Source organism: Triturus cristatus, chromosome 3_1 (assembly GCF_964204655.1).
Source record: "Triturus cristatus chromosome 3_1, aTriCri1.1, whole genome shotgun sequence".
Taxonomy (NCBI): domain Eukaryota; kingdom Metazoa; phylum Chordata; class Amphibia; order Caudata; family Salamandridae; genus Triturus; species Triturus cristatus.
Window position 1 is genome coordinate 481,548,982 of NC_140583.1, and position 20,445 is coordinate 481,569,426.

Below are 20,445 nucleotides of genomic sequence, written 5' to 3' on the forward strand. Positions count from 1 at the left end.
CTCCCAGTTAAAGGAGCCGTACCACTTTTCGCCGTCTCCTTCCTGTGTGCCTGTAACGGGCCGATTCCATTCACCCTGCTGTTGGAAAATGAGAGGGGAATCGGTGGGTGTCACGTTCCACCAGTCCACAGTTTGATCATTATCCTCCCTGGTGATACTGGACCCCGTCAGGAAGATTACCCTGATGCTGCCTGCGCTCACTGAACTTCAGGCCCCACTGCAGAGCCCGCATATGCCAATGGGCATGTGTCACAAGCATGATGCAGGAAGCCAGGAGGCCCAGTAACCTCAGTCAGCCTCACCAAAACACAGGAAAGACGCTTAAACAGCGGTATCATAGCCTGAATATCCTGGACTTGCCACTAGGAAGGATACGCCCAAATCTGCACCGAGTCCAGAACAGATCAGATGAAAGGGGAAGTCTGAGAGGGAGTCAGGTGTGACTTCGGCACATTGATAGCAAACTCCAGTGAATGGAGGTGGTGTTCCGTAGTTTGGAGGTGGGAGACAACAGCTTGGGGCAAGCACACCTTCAACAGCCAGTTATCGAGACAGGGGAAGACTGGCATCCCTGATCCCCGCAGAGGAGCTGTAACCACCGCCATTATCTTGGGATACTGCTATGACCAACTGAAAGTGCTTGTGGCCTACCATGAGTCACAGGTAACGTCTTTGGGCAGGCAGGTCAGTGATATGAAAATATATGTGCTGCAAGTCCAACGCTAGCATTCAGTCTTTGGGATCCAGGGCAGAAAGCACCTGAGCAAGAGTGAGCATTTTGGAATTCTCATTCTTGAGGAAGTAATTGAGGGCACGGATATCTAGAATAGGATGAAGGCCTTTGTCCTTTTTGGGGACCAGAAAGTAGCAGGAACAGAAACTACAGCCTACTTCTGCCATCAGATCCATCTCTATGGCACCCTTGGCCAAGAGAGCTGTAACTTCCTCACTGAGAAGGAACACCTAACCCTCCATCAGCCGGTCATGATATGAAATTGGAGGGAAGGGTAGTCTTGAAGGGGAGTGAGTAGCCCCTTCTGACAATCTGCAAAACCCACCTGTCCAATGGTATGGACTGTCAGTGGGGCAGGTGACGGCAAATTCTGTCGCCAACTGAATGCCCATGGTGGTAAAAGGGAAGATTAGGAAGCTTTGGAGGCTGAAGCTGCCAGGGGGACGGTGAACTGACCAGACTGCTGGCTGTCTGACCCACGAGGTCTCTGGTTACTGCGCTCTTGGCCATGCAGAGGTTGAATAGCAATTACAAAAATGGGGTTACCCAATCATGGTCATGGACCTGGGTTCAGTGTGATATACAATACAATGGTCCTGGACCTCTATTTTCAAACTGATATAAATCAAAGTCACAGTAGTAAGTATAAAAGAATAATTGAAGAGCCTGAATGAGTAAGCTCGCAGTAGTCAATACTTCACAGAAATTATTTTAAAAGGGGAAGAAAAGTGCAACAACCATAATGCTTTATCATACACCCGTTATTTATTAGGATATATATCACTAGGTGAACAGTTAAATAGTCACTGTATTTTGTTTGAGGCGAGATAGGGAAAAATAGCTCCAGCCGACACGAGCAGAAGACGGTTGCAGAGCGCGGACCACAGAAAGCTCTCCTGCATTTACTGCCCTGGCTCCGCCACAACGGAACTCACGGAAGTGTGGCTCAATGGTTAGAGTGGCAGATCCTGATGCAGAGGTCTGGCCCGGGACCAGGGTTCAATTCCCCGCCTTGGTGGGTCTTGGGCTCAAAAAATTCCACGGACCTGACAATTCTCGCCTCGGTGCCTATTCCAATCATGGAGTCCCACTCTGCAACTATGGGCAATAGCTTGCTTAATCTCCACAACGGCCCCCACAACGCTAAGGATGCATGGCCTCCACCTTGGGGGTGCCTAGGAGTGGACACCTCACAGGGAAAGCCAGGATGGGTTCCACAGCGGTATTCGTACAAGCGCCTTGAGACCCTTGCGGGTGAGTAGTGCGCTATACAAGTATCAATTTACAATTTACGGAGGGAGTCGCCATACCGAGCTGATCTACTACTAAGGTTAATCCTACATGTTTTGGATGCCCTATTTACTGCCACCAGCACAGTGCAATTAATACCACGCCATGACCTCCAACCAGGCCGCCCAAAGATGAGGTGCATAGCCTCATAGAATTCTTTTGGTTGGGCGGGGGTCACTTTAGCTCCCAGAAAGTCTGGAAAGCGTGGAGTTAGCCCAGGAACAGGCTCCAAGGAACCAGGCTTTGAATGGCGACGCTCCCTCAACACATCAGCCGACGGACGAGGATAAGTCGAAGACCCCTTCGACTTGTTGTTGTTCTTCTTGTGGCTCGACTTACCCAAGTGTTCCTAGGACTTGGAGTGGATGATGTTTGCAAGCTCTGCAACCAGTCCCGGGACCTCTCTCTCGACCGGGAACTTGATTTGCAAAAGTCGCATGCCGGCCCGCCATGAGCTTTAGGGACCGCTCCCTCAAAGCTTTCGTATTCATGGTACGGCAATCGGAGCACAACTTCGGATCGCTGTTGGGCTCCAAACACCACAGGCAGGCAAGATGCGGGTCCATCACCAACATCGGCATATAACAGGCCCTGTAGGGCTTGAATCTTGTTTTTCTAGATGACATACCTAACACACCAGGAAAAAAAAAAGAACGGACATCAGCATGCCTGGGTGGTGCCTATGTAGGTATCGTGACATCACTTCTGGTGCAGACGATGCACGTGAAGCTGATCGACGCCACCTATCGATGCTAAAGTGTTCTGCTCATGAAAAATCTTCCGGATCCAGTCTGACGGAAGGAGAAATTCAAAGATAAGGAAGCTGCACCTAGAAGTCTCTATCACATAAGTCTGCCTAAGAGGCTTTGTTACGAAAAGGCAAATGTTATAGTAAACTTGTACCACAACAAAAAGAAAAGAGCACTCACACAACAAATTAATCCATTAACTGCTGAGGTTTTTCCGTCCCCAAGTGCAGAGCCCTTTTAAGGTCTGGTGTTAGCCAAGACCTATTGATTTTACTAAAATATCTATAATAGCCAACTCTCTTAATACATTTGTCTCTAATTGTGCTATTCACATTTTGCTTACGCCCACTTCAGAATGAACCATTGTTACCTCCCAACACTATTGGGTACCCCAGGTTCAAATATTGGGGCACCCTTGTTTCTTAATACACTTCAGAATATAGCATCGGGCAGTGGGTCAGTCTACTTAAAATACTGGTTAACTTCGCTTCAATTTACTGCATTTTGCTCTCTCACACAGAGCACATCCGCACACAAGCTAGTTTCTTTCAGTACCAGTGTGTTTGTTTTTACTTATTATTACTTTAGTGTTGCCTTTGTGTTTTGAACCTGATGTGATAGCAGGACGCTTCTGATGCGCATCCCGCCTTTATCAGATCCCATCTCCTGCCAATGCTGTTGTAGGTTCCTTTTAGTGTTTTGCTTTTTCAACTGCTGCGGTTTCACATTTGTTATCTTCTTTTTTGCTTACCTTCTTTTTCCGGCATTCATTCTCTGCCTTCTTTCTGGCCTTCTTTCTTTCTTTGTACCTTCTTTCTTGCTTTCATTCTTTCTTGCCTTTTTCTTGACTACTTATTTTCTTGCCTGCCTTCTTTCTTTTTTCTTAAAGGCAAGAGGCGTGTAGCCAGTGCCAGACTGGCTGTCTTTTTTTGGGCTGTGTTAACCAAGACGTTTGATTTTACTAATATTATGTGTATAACAGTTACTTATAGAGGTTTCAATGAGATGTAATCCATTAGTCTGTGGTTAGTCGTGCATTTCTGGGCCATGCATCAGTCCACTGCAGCCTTTGGCTGACTGCACTACGAGTTACCATATGCCGCCATTTCACAAAAGACAGATGCACACACAAATTAGTTTCTTTCAGTGCTACGAAGTACTATGGTATGGTGTGGGTTTTTTTGATACCCCAAAACGTTTTGCCTGAAGCAAATAATATTTATTTTTTAAAGATTGATGATGGCCGGCAATTTCTTAAACAATAAATTTTCGCAAAAACCAAAACAAAACAAGTTTTACCAGAAGGCTGGAGTGCAACTACAGACCTATTGCTTGTTTGATTTCTAGGGCCCTACAGCTTAGGCCTTCATAACTTTTTTTACACACAGGCTATCCAGGAAACATTTGGGTCATTATTTATTAAATTTTTGGGGATTCTACTGAGAGTTTGTTGATTCACCAACTGCTGGGAGTTTCTGGTGTAAAGAGAAGTAAAATCCATTGGTGAACTCAGGATGCTAAATATTATTGGGAGTGGACCAAGGTATTGGGCATTTATTAAAATTACTTCACGCCCAGACGACAGTGGCAGTGAGGAACTCACATGAGGGGGCCCTTACAAAGCATTTTATTTGCACACGGGGTGCGCCAAGGTTGTATCTTAGCTCCATTCCTATTTTCAGTATACATTAATGGTCTCTAGGCAGCCTTATTAGCACTTCAGACGGACACCTTTAGAGTGGGAAGTTGAGCTCTGCCAGTTTTATTCTATGCCCAAGACGCGGTTGCTCATGGCCTGCACTGCTCGGGGTATACAGGTTTTAATAGATGGCTTTGATGCTTTTATGGACAAGCTGGACATGTCCATTAATTTTTTCCATGTCCTATGTATAACTTGTAGGCCCAAGGGTGTTGCGTACGAAAAGTTTTAAAGCTGGTCACCATACTCTTGCTAAGGTTCAGGTATTCCCTTATCTAGGAGTGTTATTTGACAACCGATTACAGTGGAGAACCCTCCTAGAAGGGAAGTTGAGCGAGTTGAACAGATCTGTAGGGGCTATTACGAGCTTTGCAAGCAGACTTTATCATGGTCTCCGGAGGTCATCTTAAAACTATACATGTCTAAAGCCAGAGCGAAAGGTTTAAACAGTAGTGAGGTTTGGGGGTACGCCTCTCCCCACAGGTTAACGGTGACAGAAAGAATAATGTTAGTTACCCAGTAAGCATTTGTTCTTGGCATGTAGAGCTGTAGATTCACATGCTTTGCATGCTCCTGCCATCTAGTGTTGGGTCCAAATGTTTGCAGGTTGTTTTTCTTCGAAAAAGTCTTTCCAGTCACAAGGTAGGTGACTCCTCCTTTTGGTAATAGTGCGCATGGACATCGACTCCATTGTTAGATTGTTTTCCCGCAGAGGGTGAGAATGAAGTTAGTAAAGGTAGAATAGAGTTGACCATGCGTATGTATACAAGATAAGAAGGAACGGCAACAGGTATAGGTACCCGGGAAGGCGCATGTGAATCTTCAGCTCTCCATGCAAAGAACAGATGCTTATTGGGTAAATAACATTATCAGTTTGAGGCATGTGAGCTGTAGATCACATGCTTTGCATAGACTATACAGAAGTATTCTCCCAAAGTGGTGGCGAACCTGTAGACGTTGCAATATTCTGAAAGAGTTTTCTAAGTACTGCTTGGCCTACATTAGCTTGCTGCTTTGCTAACACATCTAGACAATAGTGTTTGGTGAATGTGTGTGGTGTAGACCATGTTGCAGCTTTACAAACGTCAACTATGGGAATGTTTCCTAAGAAAGCCATAGTAGCCCCTATTTTGCGAGTGGAATGCACTCTAGGGGGGATTGTTAGAGTTATCTTTGCATTCATATAACATGTTTGAATACATTTAACAATACATCTAGCTATACCGGATTTGGATATAGGATTGCCTTTGCAGGGGCGGCTCCTCCACGTATTTTAAATACCATTTTATGGTTCTGCTTCTCGTACTGCGAGAAAGCAGAAGGGTAGGCCTGGTTAGGGGCGGCGGGTGGGCGTTCCTGCAGGAGTCCAGGGGAGGCGTGCCTAGCCCAATATTGTGGGCACTGACTGGTTGGACGGCCCCAAGGCCGACCAACCCAGTCCTACGCACTCTGCATTTTCTCTATGTAGGCTGCATGCAACCTACATAGAGAAAATGGCCTCCCCATTGAGGCCTGTGCGGACTGGCGTCCTAGCCAATCACAATGCTGCCATTGCAGCGTTGTGATTGGCTTAGGGGAGGGGAGGGAGGCTGCCTCCTTCCTGTATGGAGAGAAGAGAGGAGAGGAGACACGATAGGCACGACGCAGGACCGGAGGAGATGGTTAAGTTTATTTATTTTTTAAATTAAATTAACCCCCTCTTCCCTCGTGCAGCCTCTCTGCATGATCCTCCCCACCCCGCACCTATAGGTTTGTGTTTACATTAACAAAGCGAGCGCAATTGTTTTGGAGCAGTGAGCACAAATTAGTACGTTGAATGCGGTGCGTAGGTCCACAACATCTAGCACAGTTCACGTTGTGTTTTTGTTAATTCATTCATGCATTATATGTGCGTGCTATCAACGCTAAGCAACTTCACATGCTTTACGCCGTAAAGGTATTCAAATCAAAAACTTGCACTGTAGTCTCACTGAAAAGCCACGGGCACGGGCGCTTTTAATCCGTTTTTAATTGTTGTTATACTGAATCTGACACCAAGTACCATTTGGTTTTAGCTAACGCATTCGAGCAGTTTGCTTTTCACTTGATGCGTCTGTTTGTAATCAGGGGAACACACGTTGAACGTTGGTGAAATAAGGTGTGCTCATGAGCCTTCGATAATCAGGGTGTTTTCAGACTTACTCTGTTAACAACAATCTAAAGATTTATGTTTTATTTTCCATACACTTTCAGTACTTTCACAGAAAGACTTATCAACAAGACAAGTCGATGCAGATTTTGATTGATGTACACTTTCAGTTATGATGATTTTATCTCCAGAAAGGGGATGGTTGGGTAATGGCAAAGTTTTCTTCCATACAGCTTGTTCTCTAGGTCTTTTTCCTCTAGGGAATACACATGACATCTATTATTATTTGATTTTTTCAGATATTCACTCCCCTGACAAAGGGCTTTGGCTCGGAGTACATTGGGATGGTTTATTGAAACGCAATGTTGAGGATTGATGTCCTAATGGAATGATGATTGGGCATTATGATTAAAATTTGAACACATCAGCCTCACGCTTGTGTATACCATTTTTGATCGGAGCAAGCAGTGATGCTACAAATGATAACGGATGGATGATAAAGTGTGATGTACTGGATGCATGATACTGGTGGATTCGAAACCGTTATACCCCGACAGGGACCTCAGTAGTGCGTAAGGAGATGTCCTCTCTTTCCCAGGTTGGGAGAACGCACCCTGAAGCACGTTGTACATGTGCAAGTCACACTACCGTAGCTGGTGACGTGATTTTGTATTATTATGTTTGTTGTTCTCATGCACTTCTAGCCCGGCTGGCCAGGAACTCTTTGTGGACGTTGAGGAGACCTGACAAAGTCTCTCCTGTCGGTAACTCTGCAGGACCAACCTTCCCTGGATGAGGAAGGCGAGGTTGGGAGCAGCCTTTGGTCCGCAGGTCTGCACCAGCAGCTTGAAGTAAAGTGACACTAATCTCCCTCTCATGAAAGGGTTAAAAGACATCTGAACCTCTGGCGCCCTCATGTTCTAAACCACAAAGTAACCAATACTTCATCAACTCAGCATCAGTTATATTAAGGACAGGGGCTCTCCAGTGCGCGAGCCTCGGAGCATTTTTTTAGTGCGCAAAATACAATTTAAATTCACAGCACTTATACACCAAAGTATTTTTGCAGTTCGAATTTAGATTTTCTCTTTTTACAAAATGAATCCTTTTCTCCCACCTGACCATGACTGCAGACAGTGCGTTCGACAGAGTCACCGCTCTCACTGGTAATATAAAGGACATATAAATATTCTATCCCTATGTCAGCACACGTGTACAGTAAGGTTGCGGTAAACCGACTGAGAAACATGGCGTTTCTGTGGCCAGAAATTGTCAGTTGCAGGCCTTGGCATGCCATGCAGTCTCTTTTCTCTTATACAGTACATACTTTGAACTGAGTCACCTGAGAGCTCTAGAGCAGAGGCTGAAGGCAGAGTGAATTTATCAAAGGGCCTGTTAGTGGGTCAAAAAGGTGTTCAGAATACTTGTTCACCCAATCCTTGGCCTCTCTGCTGAACAAACCGAGCAGTGGTCACTTATTCCAGTTGCAATTGTGATTCTGTGCAACTGTGTGTGAAGGAGGTACACAATTACTACAGGTGAGCAGGTGCGTTGTGTGTTTGAGGGCTGTAAAGTGCAGGAGATGCGAGGAAGTGCATTCAGGAGTCAGTGAAAGCAAGCTGGTGAAAATAAACTGTGTAGATGGACGAGATGTGGAGAGAAAAGGCTGCACATGTCTAAGGTAGAATGAGCAGAACAGGCAAGATTGAGACACTCTGAAGACCACTACCACAGACCTCAGTAATGTTTGATTCACAGTCTCAGAAATTGAACATTTTCTTTATTTTAATATTCTTGCTTTCTCAAATTTGAAAAAAAAAGCCATCTTTTGACCACTCTTTTTTCACATTTTTCCGGCGGGACTACCCCATTGAACCCCTCCCCCCCCTTATGACAGTCGAACTCATCCTGAACTTTTACACCTCACCACTTTTAATTGTCACCAGCCGCCACTGTGCCTTTGTGAAGTGGAGCAAAAGCAACATAAATGTGTTTTGTCCTACTAAATGCTTTTGTTCTTTCTACGTAATAAAACAAAGCTCTTCTAACATCTAAAGTGTGTAGAGCACTTTCTGCCACTGAATCTGGTTGAGGAAAGAACACAGGTAACTCAACCAATTGATTGATGTGAAAGGCAGATACTACTTTAGGTAGACATTTAGGGTTGTACGAAGGACCACTTTATCTTTGTGAAGCTGGAAAAAAGGTTCTTCTATGGTTAGTGCCTGAAGTAATTGTAATGAGGAAAGCGATTTTCCATGAGAGAAATTGCAGTTCACATTTATGCATTGGTTCAAAAGGTGGACTCATTAATCGTGTAAGGACTATGTTAAGATTCTATACTGGGGGAGGTGGAAATCTTCGTGGTATAACTCTTTTTATTCCTTCCATAAATGCTTTGATAACTAGTACTCTAAACAGAGACAAGTGCTGTCTGTTTTGGCGGTACGTGGATATTGCCGCAAGATGTAAGCGGATGGATGTGTAAGCTAATTCGGACTGCTGCAAATGTAATAAATAACAGATGATATTTTGTATGGAAGCATCCAAAGGATTGATATTGTTATTATTGCAATAGATAACAAATCATTACCATTTAGCTGCATAACAAGCTCTTGTAGTAGGCCTTCTGGCCTTTTTGATAATGTTCATACAGTCTGAAGGAAGATTGAGATATCCAAACTCTATGACATCAGGAGCCAGAGCGCTAAGTTGAGTTCCTTGGGATCCTGGTGCCTGATTTCTCCATGGCTCTGTGTGAGGAGACTGGGTGTGAGATGTAGCTTTTGATGTGGAACTATTGAAAACTCCAACAGAGTTGTGAACCAATGTTGACGGGCCCACGTGGGAGCTAATAGGGTTAGTGTGAGGGATGTTTGCCTGAGTTTCCGAACCACTGATGAAATGAGTGGTAGAGGCAGAAAAGCATATGCAAATATCCCTGAGCAGTTTATCCATAGTGCATTGCCTTTGGAGAGTGGGTGTGGATACCTGGAGGCGAAACTTGGGCATTTTACATTTTTGTGTGTGGCGAAAAGATCTATTTGAGGAAAACCCCAACTTTGAAAGTATGGGAGGAGAACTTGAGGGTAAGGTTCCCACTAGTGTATTTGCTGCCTCTGTATGCTGAGAAGGTCGGCAATTTGATTGTTTATTCCCAGAAGGTGTTCTGCTAGGAGATACATTTTGTGCTGTATGGCCCATTTCCACATGGCCTGAGCTAGGAGAGTGTCCCCCCCCTGTTTTGGTGTATAGTACATAGCTGTCATGTTGTCGGTGCGGACTAGGACAGTTTTGTGTAGAAGGTGAATTTGAATAGCTGTGAGTACTAGAAACACTGCTTGCAGCTCTAGATGATTTACGTGGAGAGCCTTTTGGTTTTGACTCCACAAGCCTTAAATTGTGTGATTCCGTAGCTGAGCTCCCCAACCAGTGAGCAACACATCTGTTGTTAGTACTATCTGTGGATCTGTGGAACAGGGTCTATGAAGGGCCGCCATTTTTATACATTTTGAGGGTTCCACCACTGCAGAGTGCGATGGGTGCAGCCGTTTACCAACACTAGTTCGGTCAAATGACCCTGCGACTGGTTTCACTGATTTGCCTAGTATTCCTAGAGGGGACGCATATGAAGCCTTGCATGGGGGACAATCATGATGCAAGAGGCCATCATTCCCAGTAGTTGCATATACACTCAAGGTGGTAGTGAATGGGTGGACTGAAACTGAGCGACTAGAGCCTGAATATTGCGAATTCTGGCTGCATTGGGAAAAGCCAGTGCATTTTGAGTATCTAAAGTGGCTCCTAGATAGGTTTGTGTGTTGGAAGTACAGAGATGAGACTTTATTACATTAACTGTAAAACCCAGTTAGTGCAGTAACTGTATTGTTATGTGAGTGTGCTGGAGACATTTTATGTAAGTGCTGGCTTTCATGAGCCAGTCGTCTAAGTACGGGAAGACAAGAATGTGTTGTCTTCGCAGGTGAGCAGCGACTACTGCCAGGCATTTAGTAAATACTCTGGGAGCAGTGGTGACTCTGAATGGGAGCACTTTGAACTGGTAATGCTGCCCTGCTACCACAAATCTGAGATATTTGTGATGAGTGAGATGTATTGGAATGTGGAAATATGTGTCTTAAGTCTAGAGTAGACATAAAGACTTGCTGTGGAAGTGGGAGCACTTGTTGAAGTGTCACCATGTGAAAATGATCTGATTGTATGTAGTGATTGAACTCTCTGAGGTCTAAAATGGGTCAGAGAGAGCCGTCCTTTTTGGGTATTAGAAAGAACAGGGAGTATACGCCCGACCCTTGATATTGTAGTGGTACGGGCTCTATGGCTCCCTTTAAAAGGAGAGACTGAACCTCCTGTTTGAGGAGGTGTATATGATCGGGTGACATTTTGAAGGGACGCGGGGGAATGTTTGGAGGATTGTTGGTAAGCTCCAGGCAATAACCAGATCGGATAATTCCTAGCACCAATTTGTATGTCGTTATTGATTGCCAGACAGGGAGGAATTGTGAAAGACGCCCCCCAACAGATGTTGAATGATCGGGGGAACCATAGGCAAGTCACTGTTTGTTATTTGAGGGGGAGGTGCTTGTTGTGGAACCTCTAACTCTACCTGTGCCATTGTTGCCTCTGTAGCCACCTCTAAAGAAACCTTTTGAAGAAGAGGGCTGAGTGTTGCCTTTGTATGGTGTAGAGGCAGTGTCTGAATATTTTTGGACCCTCCACGATAGAAGGTGCACCGAAAGTACCCACGGTTGGAAGGGGACGGTAGGGCTCCCATAGATTTTGCCATGTCTGTATCCTTTTTCATTTTGTTCTAAGGACATGTCTACTACAGGACCAAAGAGATGATGTTTGTCGAAAGGTGTGTTAAGAATGGAAGCCTGAACTTCGGGTTTAAAACCTGAAATCTTTAACCATGTGTGTCTTCTTAGTAACACGCTGGTATTGAAGGCTCTAGCCGCAGTGTCAGCTGCATCAAGTGCACACCTATTTGAAGAATTAGAGATGAGCTTTCCCTCTTGCACTAAGTCTTGGGCTTTGGTTTTATGCTCATCTGGCAGAAATTGGAGCAACTGCTTTATTTCGTCCCAATGCGCTCTATCCTACCTGGCTAAAAGGGCCTGGGTATTAGCAGTACGCCATTAATTTGCAGCTTGGGTGGCTACTCTTTTCCCGGAGGCGTCTAAGAGCTCAGACTCTGTGTCTGGAGGTGGAACATCCCCTGACATCTGTGAATTGGCCCGCTTAAGGGCATTAGAAACCACTAAAGAGTCTAAAGGTAACTGGCCTTTAACGAAAGCTGGATCTGATGGTGCAGGTTTATATTTTTTGTCTATCCTGGGGATGAGAATGCGTGCATGAACCAGGTCGTTATTTATGTCGTCCATATGTCTTAACATGCCTTTGAGCATAGGGAGTGTGTGGGTGGTTCGTTGGGAACTACTAAGGGTGTCAAAGAGGAAATCCTCCTCTAGGGACTCCTTATGTAATTGTCCCCTTGATATTCAGCAGATCTATATAGCCTACATTATCATCTGGTTGAGAAGGCTTGGTAGGAAAAAGGTCAGGATCATTATATGTGGGAGAATCCGTATTATATTCCTTCCAGGGGTCTGCAGGTGAAGGATCATTGCTCCCATCCCCATCATCCTGATCATCAGGTGTTTGCGGTTGTGGCTAATTAGTAGGAGTAATAAGTAAATTCTGTGTTTGTGGGGAAGGAGGTGATAGAGGAGGAGGAGGAGAAGGGTTATTACCAACATGTTTCCTTTTTAAAGGAATGTGATAAGTGTCCTCTGACTCAGATTTGCGTTTATGTGGCAATTTGGTAGCAATTTGTCCAGTTTTTGGATTAATATACAATTCTTTTTGTTTTGCGTCTGGTTTCGAAGGTGGGGTGTCGAAACGGGGCTCCTGTGGTGGTTGCGAAGCATCTTTATGTTTCAGTGAAAAGGTTTTCGGTGTCTTTGGTGCCGAAGATTTCGGATCCGAAGACGGTTTCGGTGTCGAAGGAGTTGGGCCTGAGACTGGTTTGGCTTCAAACCTGAAGGTTTCGGCTCGGTGCCGAGTGTGGACGACTCGATCACGAGCCGGAAGGCTTTAACGTGTGTTTTGGTGCAGAGCCGGAATGTGGGGGTTGGAAACATTTTCTTGGTGCCGACTATGGCCCGAAGGCAGAGGTGGGACAGGAGCGTTTTCTTAGTCTGAGTACGGCATTGGGGCAAGGGAGGATTGGTACTCACGATACGCTGACCTTGCAGAATCCACATCAGAGTTGGATTCTGAGACGTTCAGATGTTCTTCCTCTGTCTGAAAGCATCGCCGGTGTCTTGTGCAGAATCTTGTCTGAAGAGGTCCGGAATGGAACCGGTGTGTTGGCTCTGCATGTCGCGACGTCGACTCAGACGGTCGTGGAGCATTATCTTTGAGCGGAAAGATTTAAATGCGTCACAGTCCTGTTCGTGGTACTCCGGAGATAAGCACAAGTTGCACACTCCGTGTGAGTCGGGGTGCGGGAACTTTGCCTGGCACCGAGGGAAGATTTTAAATTATGTCTGTTCAATCAACTGCGTGGTGGACCGACGTGGGTAGGCCCAACGGCCTTCTACGAGTTTTCCGATCGAAAAGAGTTTTTTGTATTTGACACGATACGTGGGGGAAAGTGAATACGTGATCGAAAACAATACCGTTGAGGGTAAGTGGATTGTGCACCGAGGGGAACCCGAGAAACGGTTTCGTACCAGAGCGCCTCAGTTCACGTCCGAACCCGATGGCGGAAAAAAACAATTTAACAATGGAGTCGATGCCCATGCACACTATCACCGAAAGGAGTCACCACCTTCCTTGTGACTAGAAAGACTTCTTCGAAGAAAAACAACTTGCAAACATTCAGACCCAAAACTAGATGGCCGGAGTATGCAAAGCATGTGATCTACAGCTCACATGCCTCAAACATACGTTTTTATGCCGGTTCCTGCAAGTCCCTCAAAGTACGCTAGCCTGGTCTGTGCACGAAGAGTTAGGGGTTGATTATCTGGTTGATCAAGTGGCAGTTACAAATTTACTATGCTGGATTAAGATATGGACATCTGAGAACAAGGGTTTAAACTACCTGATCCTATCAGATTGTTTGACCTTGGAACATGCAAACAAAATCCCATGGATACGTTATATCAAGGAATCTTTCCAGGCGATAGTAATGCCAGACATTTTCTTTGCACACAACACTAAGCCCAGGGGATGTTATTATCACAAAAGATTTACATCATACATTTTTTACAGCGCAGCGTGAATATACTGAGCTTTGTAAACCCACAGTGAGGGAGTATGTTGTGTTAAATCTATATCGGGCATGGAACCATACCTTTTCGCCTTATCTAGCGCTCGTAACAGATTTTTTATTACACGCTTTAGACTTAATCAACTTCACTATCTTTTAGCACCCCCGGCTGGATTTCTCCCTGTAAAACAGAGAGTTCCTTGTGACTGTGATCTTAGATCTCCACAGGACACACTCCACTTTGTTTTATTGTGTAAATTGTTTTCAGTGCCTCATAAAGTAATCTTTTGGCCCCTGTTAAAGATTTTGAAGTTCAGGCAGGCCAAAGTGGCACTTTTGCACTTACAGCTATGACCAAACCCTCATACTCTCTGTGAGAAGCTTCTTATGTGCAGCCCCAGATCTAGGCTTTCTATAATTGATTGATTATTGTAAGTTCTGCAACTTTTAGTGTCGGGATTTAACAGCCTTCGATCCCTAGAGTTTTATTTTTCTGCGACATGTTAAAAGCTGGCGATGTTTCCCATTTTATTGTGCGTAATGATCTTTTATTATGTTGTGTATCCTTTTATGCTGTATGAATGTATTACTGTATCTTTTATGGATGCACTGCATCCGAATAAAGAAAGTTTATTCTCTATATATTTCTGAAAACTAGACACACTTCCGAAATCATCAAGGGATCATTTGTGTAGATTGCTCTTGGTTTTCTCAAATAAACTAATCAATAAAATAAAATAATTATACAAAAAAAGGAGGAAATAATAGTAATTGGTGACAGTGATTTTATCTGTAATTGATTTGCCCAGATTGCGGATTTACAAAAGCAACATTTCATTACTTCTCCATGGAAAAAATATATAAAGTGATAGTGTTAAGAATAAAATCAGAGCAGCTTGAAAGCACATCCAGAAACCACTGATTCCTTCCAGGTAAGAATTCGGTTTATGGTGAGAGTGAAGAAATGGTCCACAGTGTTTCAAAAGAGAAGAACTATACCTAAAAAATTGTAGAAACATGTACATTACAATAGAATGTGGATTGTACCTAGGCAGCCTTCAAGCAATAAACGTGTGCATTCTTAAGTGAACTAAATATGTCTTTAATGGTTAGCCAATAATGGGATGCAGTCATTATAAATTCAACAAAAACATCTTTATCACAAACACAAACAAAATAGTCTACTTCATTACATATTTTAGATTGAAGCACATTACACCTTTTTTAACTAAAATCTCCAAATTTAAACCAAATGTTTCATTTACAGTTAGGCGCAGCACTTATTGTTACAGGAGAAGTGTATCAGAGCACGGGATGGGGTTAGTTTTATGATTAACATTAGTTTTAGGCTTCAGCTTGTTTTACCACTTTTAAGGTTAAAACAAACGTAAGGGTTCGGACGAGTATGGGGGCTAGGACAGTGGGTTTGGCGTAGTTATCACTGGGCACTAGGCTGAAGCTCAGGGCTAGGGTGAGAGCTGAGATTACGCTCAAGTTCAAGGCTCAGGTTAGTTTACTCTTAGGTTCAGGACAAGGAAATACATTTAGTGTTCGCATTAAACATTAGTCTTACAGTTAATAAAAGAGATACAGTTAAGCTTAAACTCAGAGCTCCAATTAGACTTCCAGTTAGCTATATGCTTAGATATACGACGGTTTGGATTGCAGCAATAACCATAAAATGTTTTTTGCACTGGTAAACGAATTACACTTCTAAAGTAGGTGATCATTTTGGTATGTTTATAATTAAAAAAATATATAGTTTGTTATTTAACTGGTCAAGTACCACTGGCTTCACATATACCGTGCAGCATACCAACAGTATTGTGTGCTGATGGAGGAAGAGTTAAAAGAGAACCGAACTATACTGGTGAGAACATAATGAAGAAACAGCAAAGCAAGTGCACTTCAGTTTTACATCCACCCATATTCACATACAGCTGGTTAAATAGCAGTTGTATTAACATTAGCCGTGAAATAGAAGAGATTTCTAAATTACCACATTAGGTATTTTCACATTATGTATCATAATAGCCTGTGAAAGCAAGTCTGGTGATCGAAATTGTTCACCTGTTAAGTGCTGACAAAAGTCTAAATCCTGGGCGTTTTTCTTCATTCCAGGGAAGCTGCTGCCTTCAAAAACAGAAAAGTAACAAAAAACGAATATGTATGTCATCGAATATAAATTCAGTAAATGCATTGCAAATCTTGACTGTCTCAGTAGGTTAGTGTTGTGGCAGAAGAGATGATTGAAGACACCGAGTTCCAGAGTTAGTCATGAGCCAGGAAAAAGAAAACGGAAATGAAAGATACAAAAAGACCAGGAGTGAATGTCAAAAGCAATTAATAATGATGGTTAAGAACATCAGAAATGAAAAAAGAAACAAAAGCGTCCCAAGCACTGATGAAGCTGTTTGATGATTTTCGGGAAATTATTGCTCAAAAGAACATGGTTACATTGTTTTAAATGGCAAAAAATTTGTATTTGCAGTCACAACAAATACTCAGGGCATGATTCATAGTTTGCCAGATGGCGTAGAGTCAATCAGGATGGTGAAGGGCATTATCTACGCCATACCGACGGTACTGTGTCCGACAAATTTAGAGAAGATCGTTATGTCCTAAAAGTTTGGTGGCTGGCCACTGTAGGTTTTGATTAGGGGTGGGCGTAACTAGTAGAGTTTCATTCGGCAGAATTCCGTGGAGTTAGATAAAAACTCTGCGAGATTCCACGGAGTACCGCGAGCTGCGGACTTTGGCACGACGCGCTGCTCATGCTTATTTTTAACGCCTAGAGCTTGTTCCATGCTGTAAAATCAGCTTGAATGGCACCACATGGCACACCAGAGGGCGCTGCTTTTTTTGTCGCTCGAGTAGACATTTTCTACTCAAGCGGCAGCTTTCTCAATGCGTACGGTCGTGACTGCCTGCGATGAGAAATCACACCGGAAGGCATTCTAGTGCCTGACGATCGTGCTAGGGGGTGCAAATTGTTGCTTGCACTTACCAGCTTAACGTTAGTGAGCCACGCGCGAGTAAAAACTCTGCCAAGCAACGGCAGGCGGAGTTTTGCCGGAACTCCGCGGAGTAGGCAAAACTCTGCGAACTCCGCCGGCAGAGCGGAAGTTATCACCTACCCCTAGCTCTGACAGCCATTCACTAAACTTTTACAACATTTTTGTTTAACAGAAACAAACTCCCAAAGCAAGAGTTTCTTTCTGAAAACGGAAACAAAATTGCTACCCCACGCCCCAACAGTGTCAGGCTCTTTATTGTTTTTTCCAGTCCCTCACCGCCAGGTTTTTCCCGGCGGTAACCAAAAAAAAAAGGCATTGCACTGTCCACCCTCAACAAGGTGGACTGTGCAATGAACTTTTTACGACGGCCTCTATTTCCTCACATGGCCCCTACTCAGGGCCACAGAGGAAGTATACCATCAACATATCCAATGGGGACTCTGTAGACAGGTGTCCCATTTCTAAATGAGATGGGCAGACAGAGGGTTGGTGGGCAGGGAACTCCATAATGTTTACAATGGAGCACCCTGTCTTCCAAAATCTAAATCAGGCCCTAAATGACATACATACCAAAAACTGCATTAGGCACAGATTATGATAGCCACTGCCAAAATCTGTGTGGCCACAGGCAGAACAAAACATTTTTATATCCTCTTGTCCCTCTGGCAAAGAGGCACAGATCTGCTGCCTGATGTCTGGCACTCCAGTTCTGCTTTACAGTGGACCTGATGACCACAGACCCTACTCTATAAATGTTTCAGGTGTCTGAAAAACAGATGCTGCAGTTACAGGTTTGTAAATCGTTTGGTACACAGCGGTTTAATCAACTGTAGACATGTTTATGGAGATTTAAGTACAAAGCTTCTAAACATGTTCAAACAATACATGAATGGTGTACTGGCCACACACAACAAGTACTGGCAAAGTAATTATGTCTCAACTCTAGGAGTTAACAGTTTTGCAAATGTTTTTGTGATGCTGAAAAGCATCAGTAAAAAGTAATGCTTTTTGCTGGTGCGGTTTAGTGTCTATAAAATAAAAAAGTATTTTGAAGTTGCCACTGGTTGTGGTGGTTGTGCCATCTTGTACACATGGTCATGCATCACCAAGCAGGCGCACACAAACAAAATGGCACAGGAGGCATTTCCTTAATTTTTTTTATTGAACGTTCTAAGATGCCAAGAGGAGTCAATAAAAAAAAACAATGCACGTGTGCCAAAACTCTTTTGTGAAGGGCCAGCAGCACTTTGCTGCCTGATTCTCCAAATATATATATATATATTCAATCTCTAAATGTAAGCAGTGGAGGAACAAAAATTGGCCAGTCAAGAGTATGGTAAAAAGGTTATGCTCCAGGAAAGGAGCAAACAAATTGGACAACAAAAACCAACAAATAAGAAGCAGGCCATTGGGACTGATAACAAAAAACACCAAAGGTAAGGAATGGGCAGGGTGCAGGCCCCTGTAATTTCTTGTTAAATCCACCATAGGTCTTTTGCAACCAGACAGAATACACTGTCCGATAGGCTCGACCGAAAAATTAAACTTTCAATGTGATAAGCTAATGAAGTATCAAAATGGTAAAGAATAAATGCCTTTCCCCGATATTTCATACTACTCGGTTTCAGAATAGCAGTTCGTCTGGAGTTAGTTGCCAACGAGAACAAGTGACATAAGCATCCGGAGCGTGGGACACAGGGCCACTTGTCTTGACCAGCTGGACTTCTAAACTCTCCCAGTGGTTATAAATGTACTGAAATAAATACATGAATTTCTAGTGAAGGATACATCGCTTCTCCCGCAAGCCAAAGGACACACTGTATTTCAAAGTGAGCCAATGTCTGCGCACAGCAATGGATTCCTTGAAAGGAAGAGCAGAGCAGACTTGTTTAATCGCATAACCTTTGCGAACAAAAACCTTTATTCTCCAAGGACATCAAGATTTAAATTTAAATAACTTAATTATCTTTCAAAGAAGAGGGCAAATAGAAAAAAGCACAGGCCACCCTTTTCACTCTTATGCTAGACATAGAAGACTGTTAAAAGAAACGGTAAAAAGAACGATCTCTTAATATTTTTTAAAATGCCCTACTTCCAGCATGTTTGGTGGTCACCGCGTTCTACAAATATAAATTTGACTAAACCCCAAAACTCTCTAACAAACATTTGCACACCTTAAGCACCATCTCTAATCCCGTCTACCTTTTTTCAATTATGGTTCATAATGTTCCCTGTGCAGTGATATGCCGCCATTGGGTAGGTAGGTTTTACAAACACATGCATAGATTACAAACATAGCTGCTACAAATCGCAAGTATTACAACTAGCAAATGAATTTAAAAACTTCGGATTGACCGACGATGGACTTTGCCTTCCTGGACTGGAACTATATGCTTGACCAGAAGTATCTAGCATGTGTCTAATTATTAGCAGTCCAAACATTTATTTTACTAATAACTTTGACACCGTTTGAGGAACCTTCACAAAACATTCCTGAAGAAAAGTCAAATCCACCTCAGCTCTTACCTGAAAAGTTTCGCAGTGATCTATCAAAAGGGGGGTCCCAAAATGTAGTTCCCCATTTCTCATAGGAAAATTAACCTGTGATACCCCAAAAACGGTTGGTATAAATCTGTTTCGTAGTTTTCGAGAAATTAAGACTCAAAATGTGTGCACATTTTACACCGCAGTCCCAGAGTCCTAGTATATAAAATTAAATAGAATATAAGGGGCAAGGTAGGGGCACCCTCATCCCCAGGTAATTGTTAGGTTGGGGTCCCATAGGAGACCCTCTGGGGTCAAAGCTAAGAATATTTTTTTACACTGTTTTGGGGACCCACAGATCCATTACGATGCTCAGCGTTGCTCCCTCAGCAGATCCACGGCACTACAAAAATACATTAAAAAAGGAAGTTGAATGCCTGCGGGGTTTGTGCGCAGTACTGGGCTATAGGACAGGCAGTGTGCTCCGCTTCATGCACCGCACAGTCAAAGGTCATGTGTAGCCGAGGGTTTGGGTTCCCAACCCCCATGCCATGCATTGCCGAAAGCCCTGCATGAAGATGGTTGAGCACACACTGTGGGTTGGGTGCAGGACCTGGCTGCAGGCCTTGCCTTGCCTCTCACCCCACGCCATGCATAGACAATGGCAATGCATGGAGGGGTTGGGCACAAGCAGGGGGTTGTACACCTGCGGGTATTTGGGTGCCCACAGAGGTTTGGCTTAGGATGTAAAAAAAAAAAAAAAGAATTTCACTGAATAAAACAAAGTTTAAAGTGACGTTATAGTTGGTAACAGTAAAAATAACTTACTTTAAACTAAAAGAAATAACTTAGAAATTCCAGAATACTCTGTTTTAGTGAAATCGCAACTCAATAACATCAGAAATTGCGACAAAATAACATAATCTACTTCTAGTGGTAACTGGATTGCAGCTAATTGTCCCTGCTCAATCACCAGGAATGGAGGAGTAGAATCTGCAGTTTGGGGTGGAGAACCTGACCCTCTGGCTGTAAAAAAGGAGATCCACACCTT

At 43.6% G+C, this 20,445-nt stretch overlaps 1 protein-coding gene across 5 annotated transcripts in view; it reads right to left on the minus strand.

Moving 5' to 3' along the window:
• CRTC3 (CREB regulated transcription coactivator 3) overlaps positions 1–20,445 on the minus strand; it is a 1,114,890-nt gene that overhangs the window by 351,966 nt on the left and 742,479 nt on the right. For 3 of the 5 annotated variants that reach the window (XM_085644305.1, XM_085644302.1, XM_085644301.1), the window contains exon 5: positions 15,964–16,026. The exons of the other annotated variants lie outside the window; for them this stretch is intronic. In XM_085644305.1, coding sequence (XP_085500431.1) covers positions 15,964–16,026 — 63 coding nt within the window. The remainder of the gene's footprint in view (positions 1–15,963; positions 16,027–20,445) is intronic. 5 annotated transcript variants of the gene reach the window in all.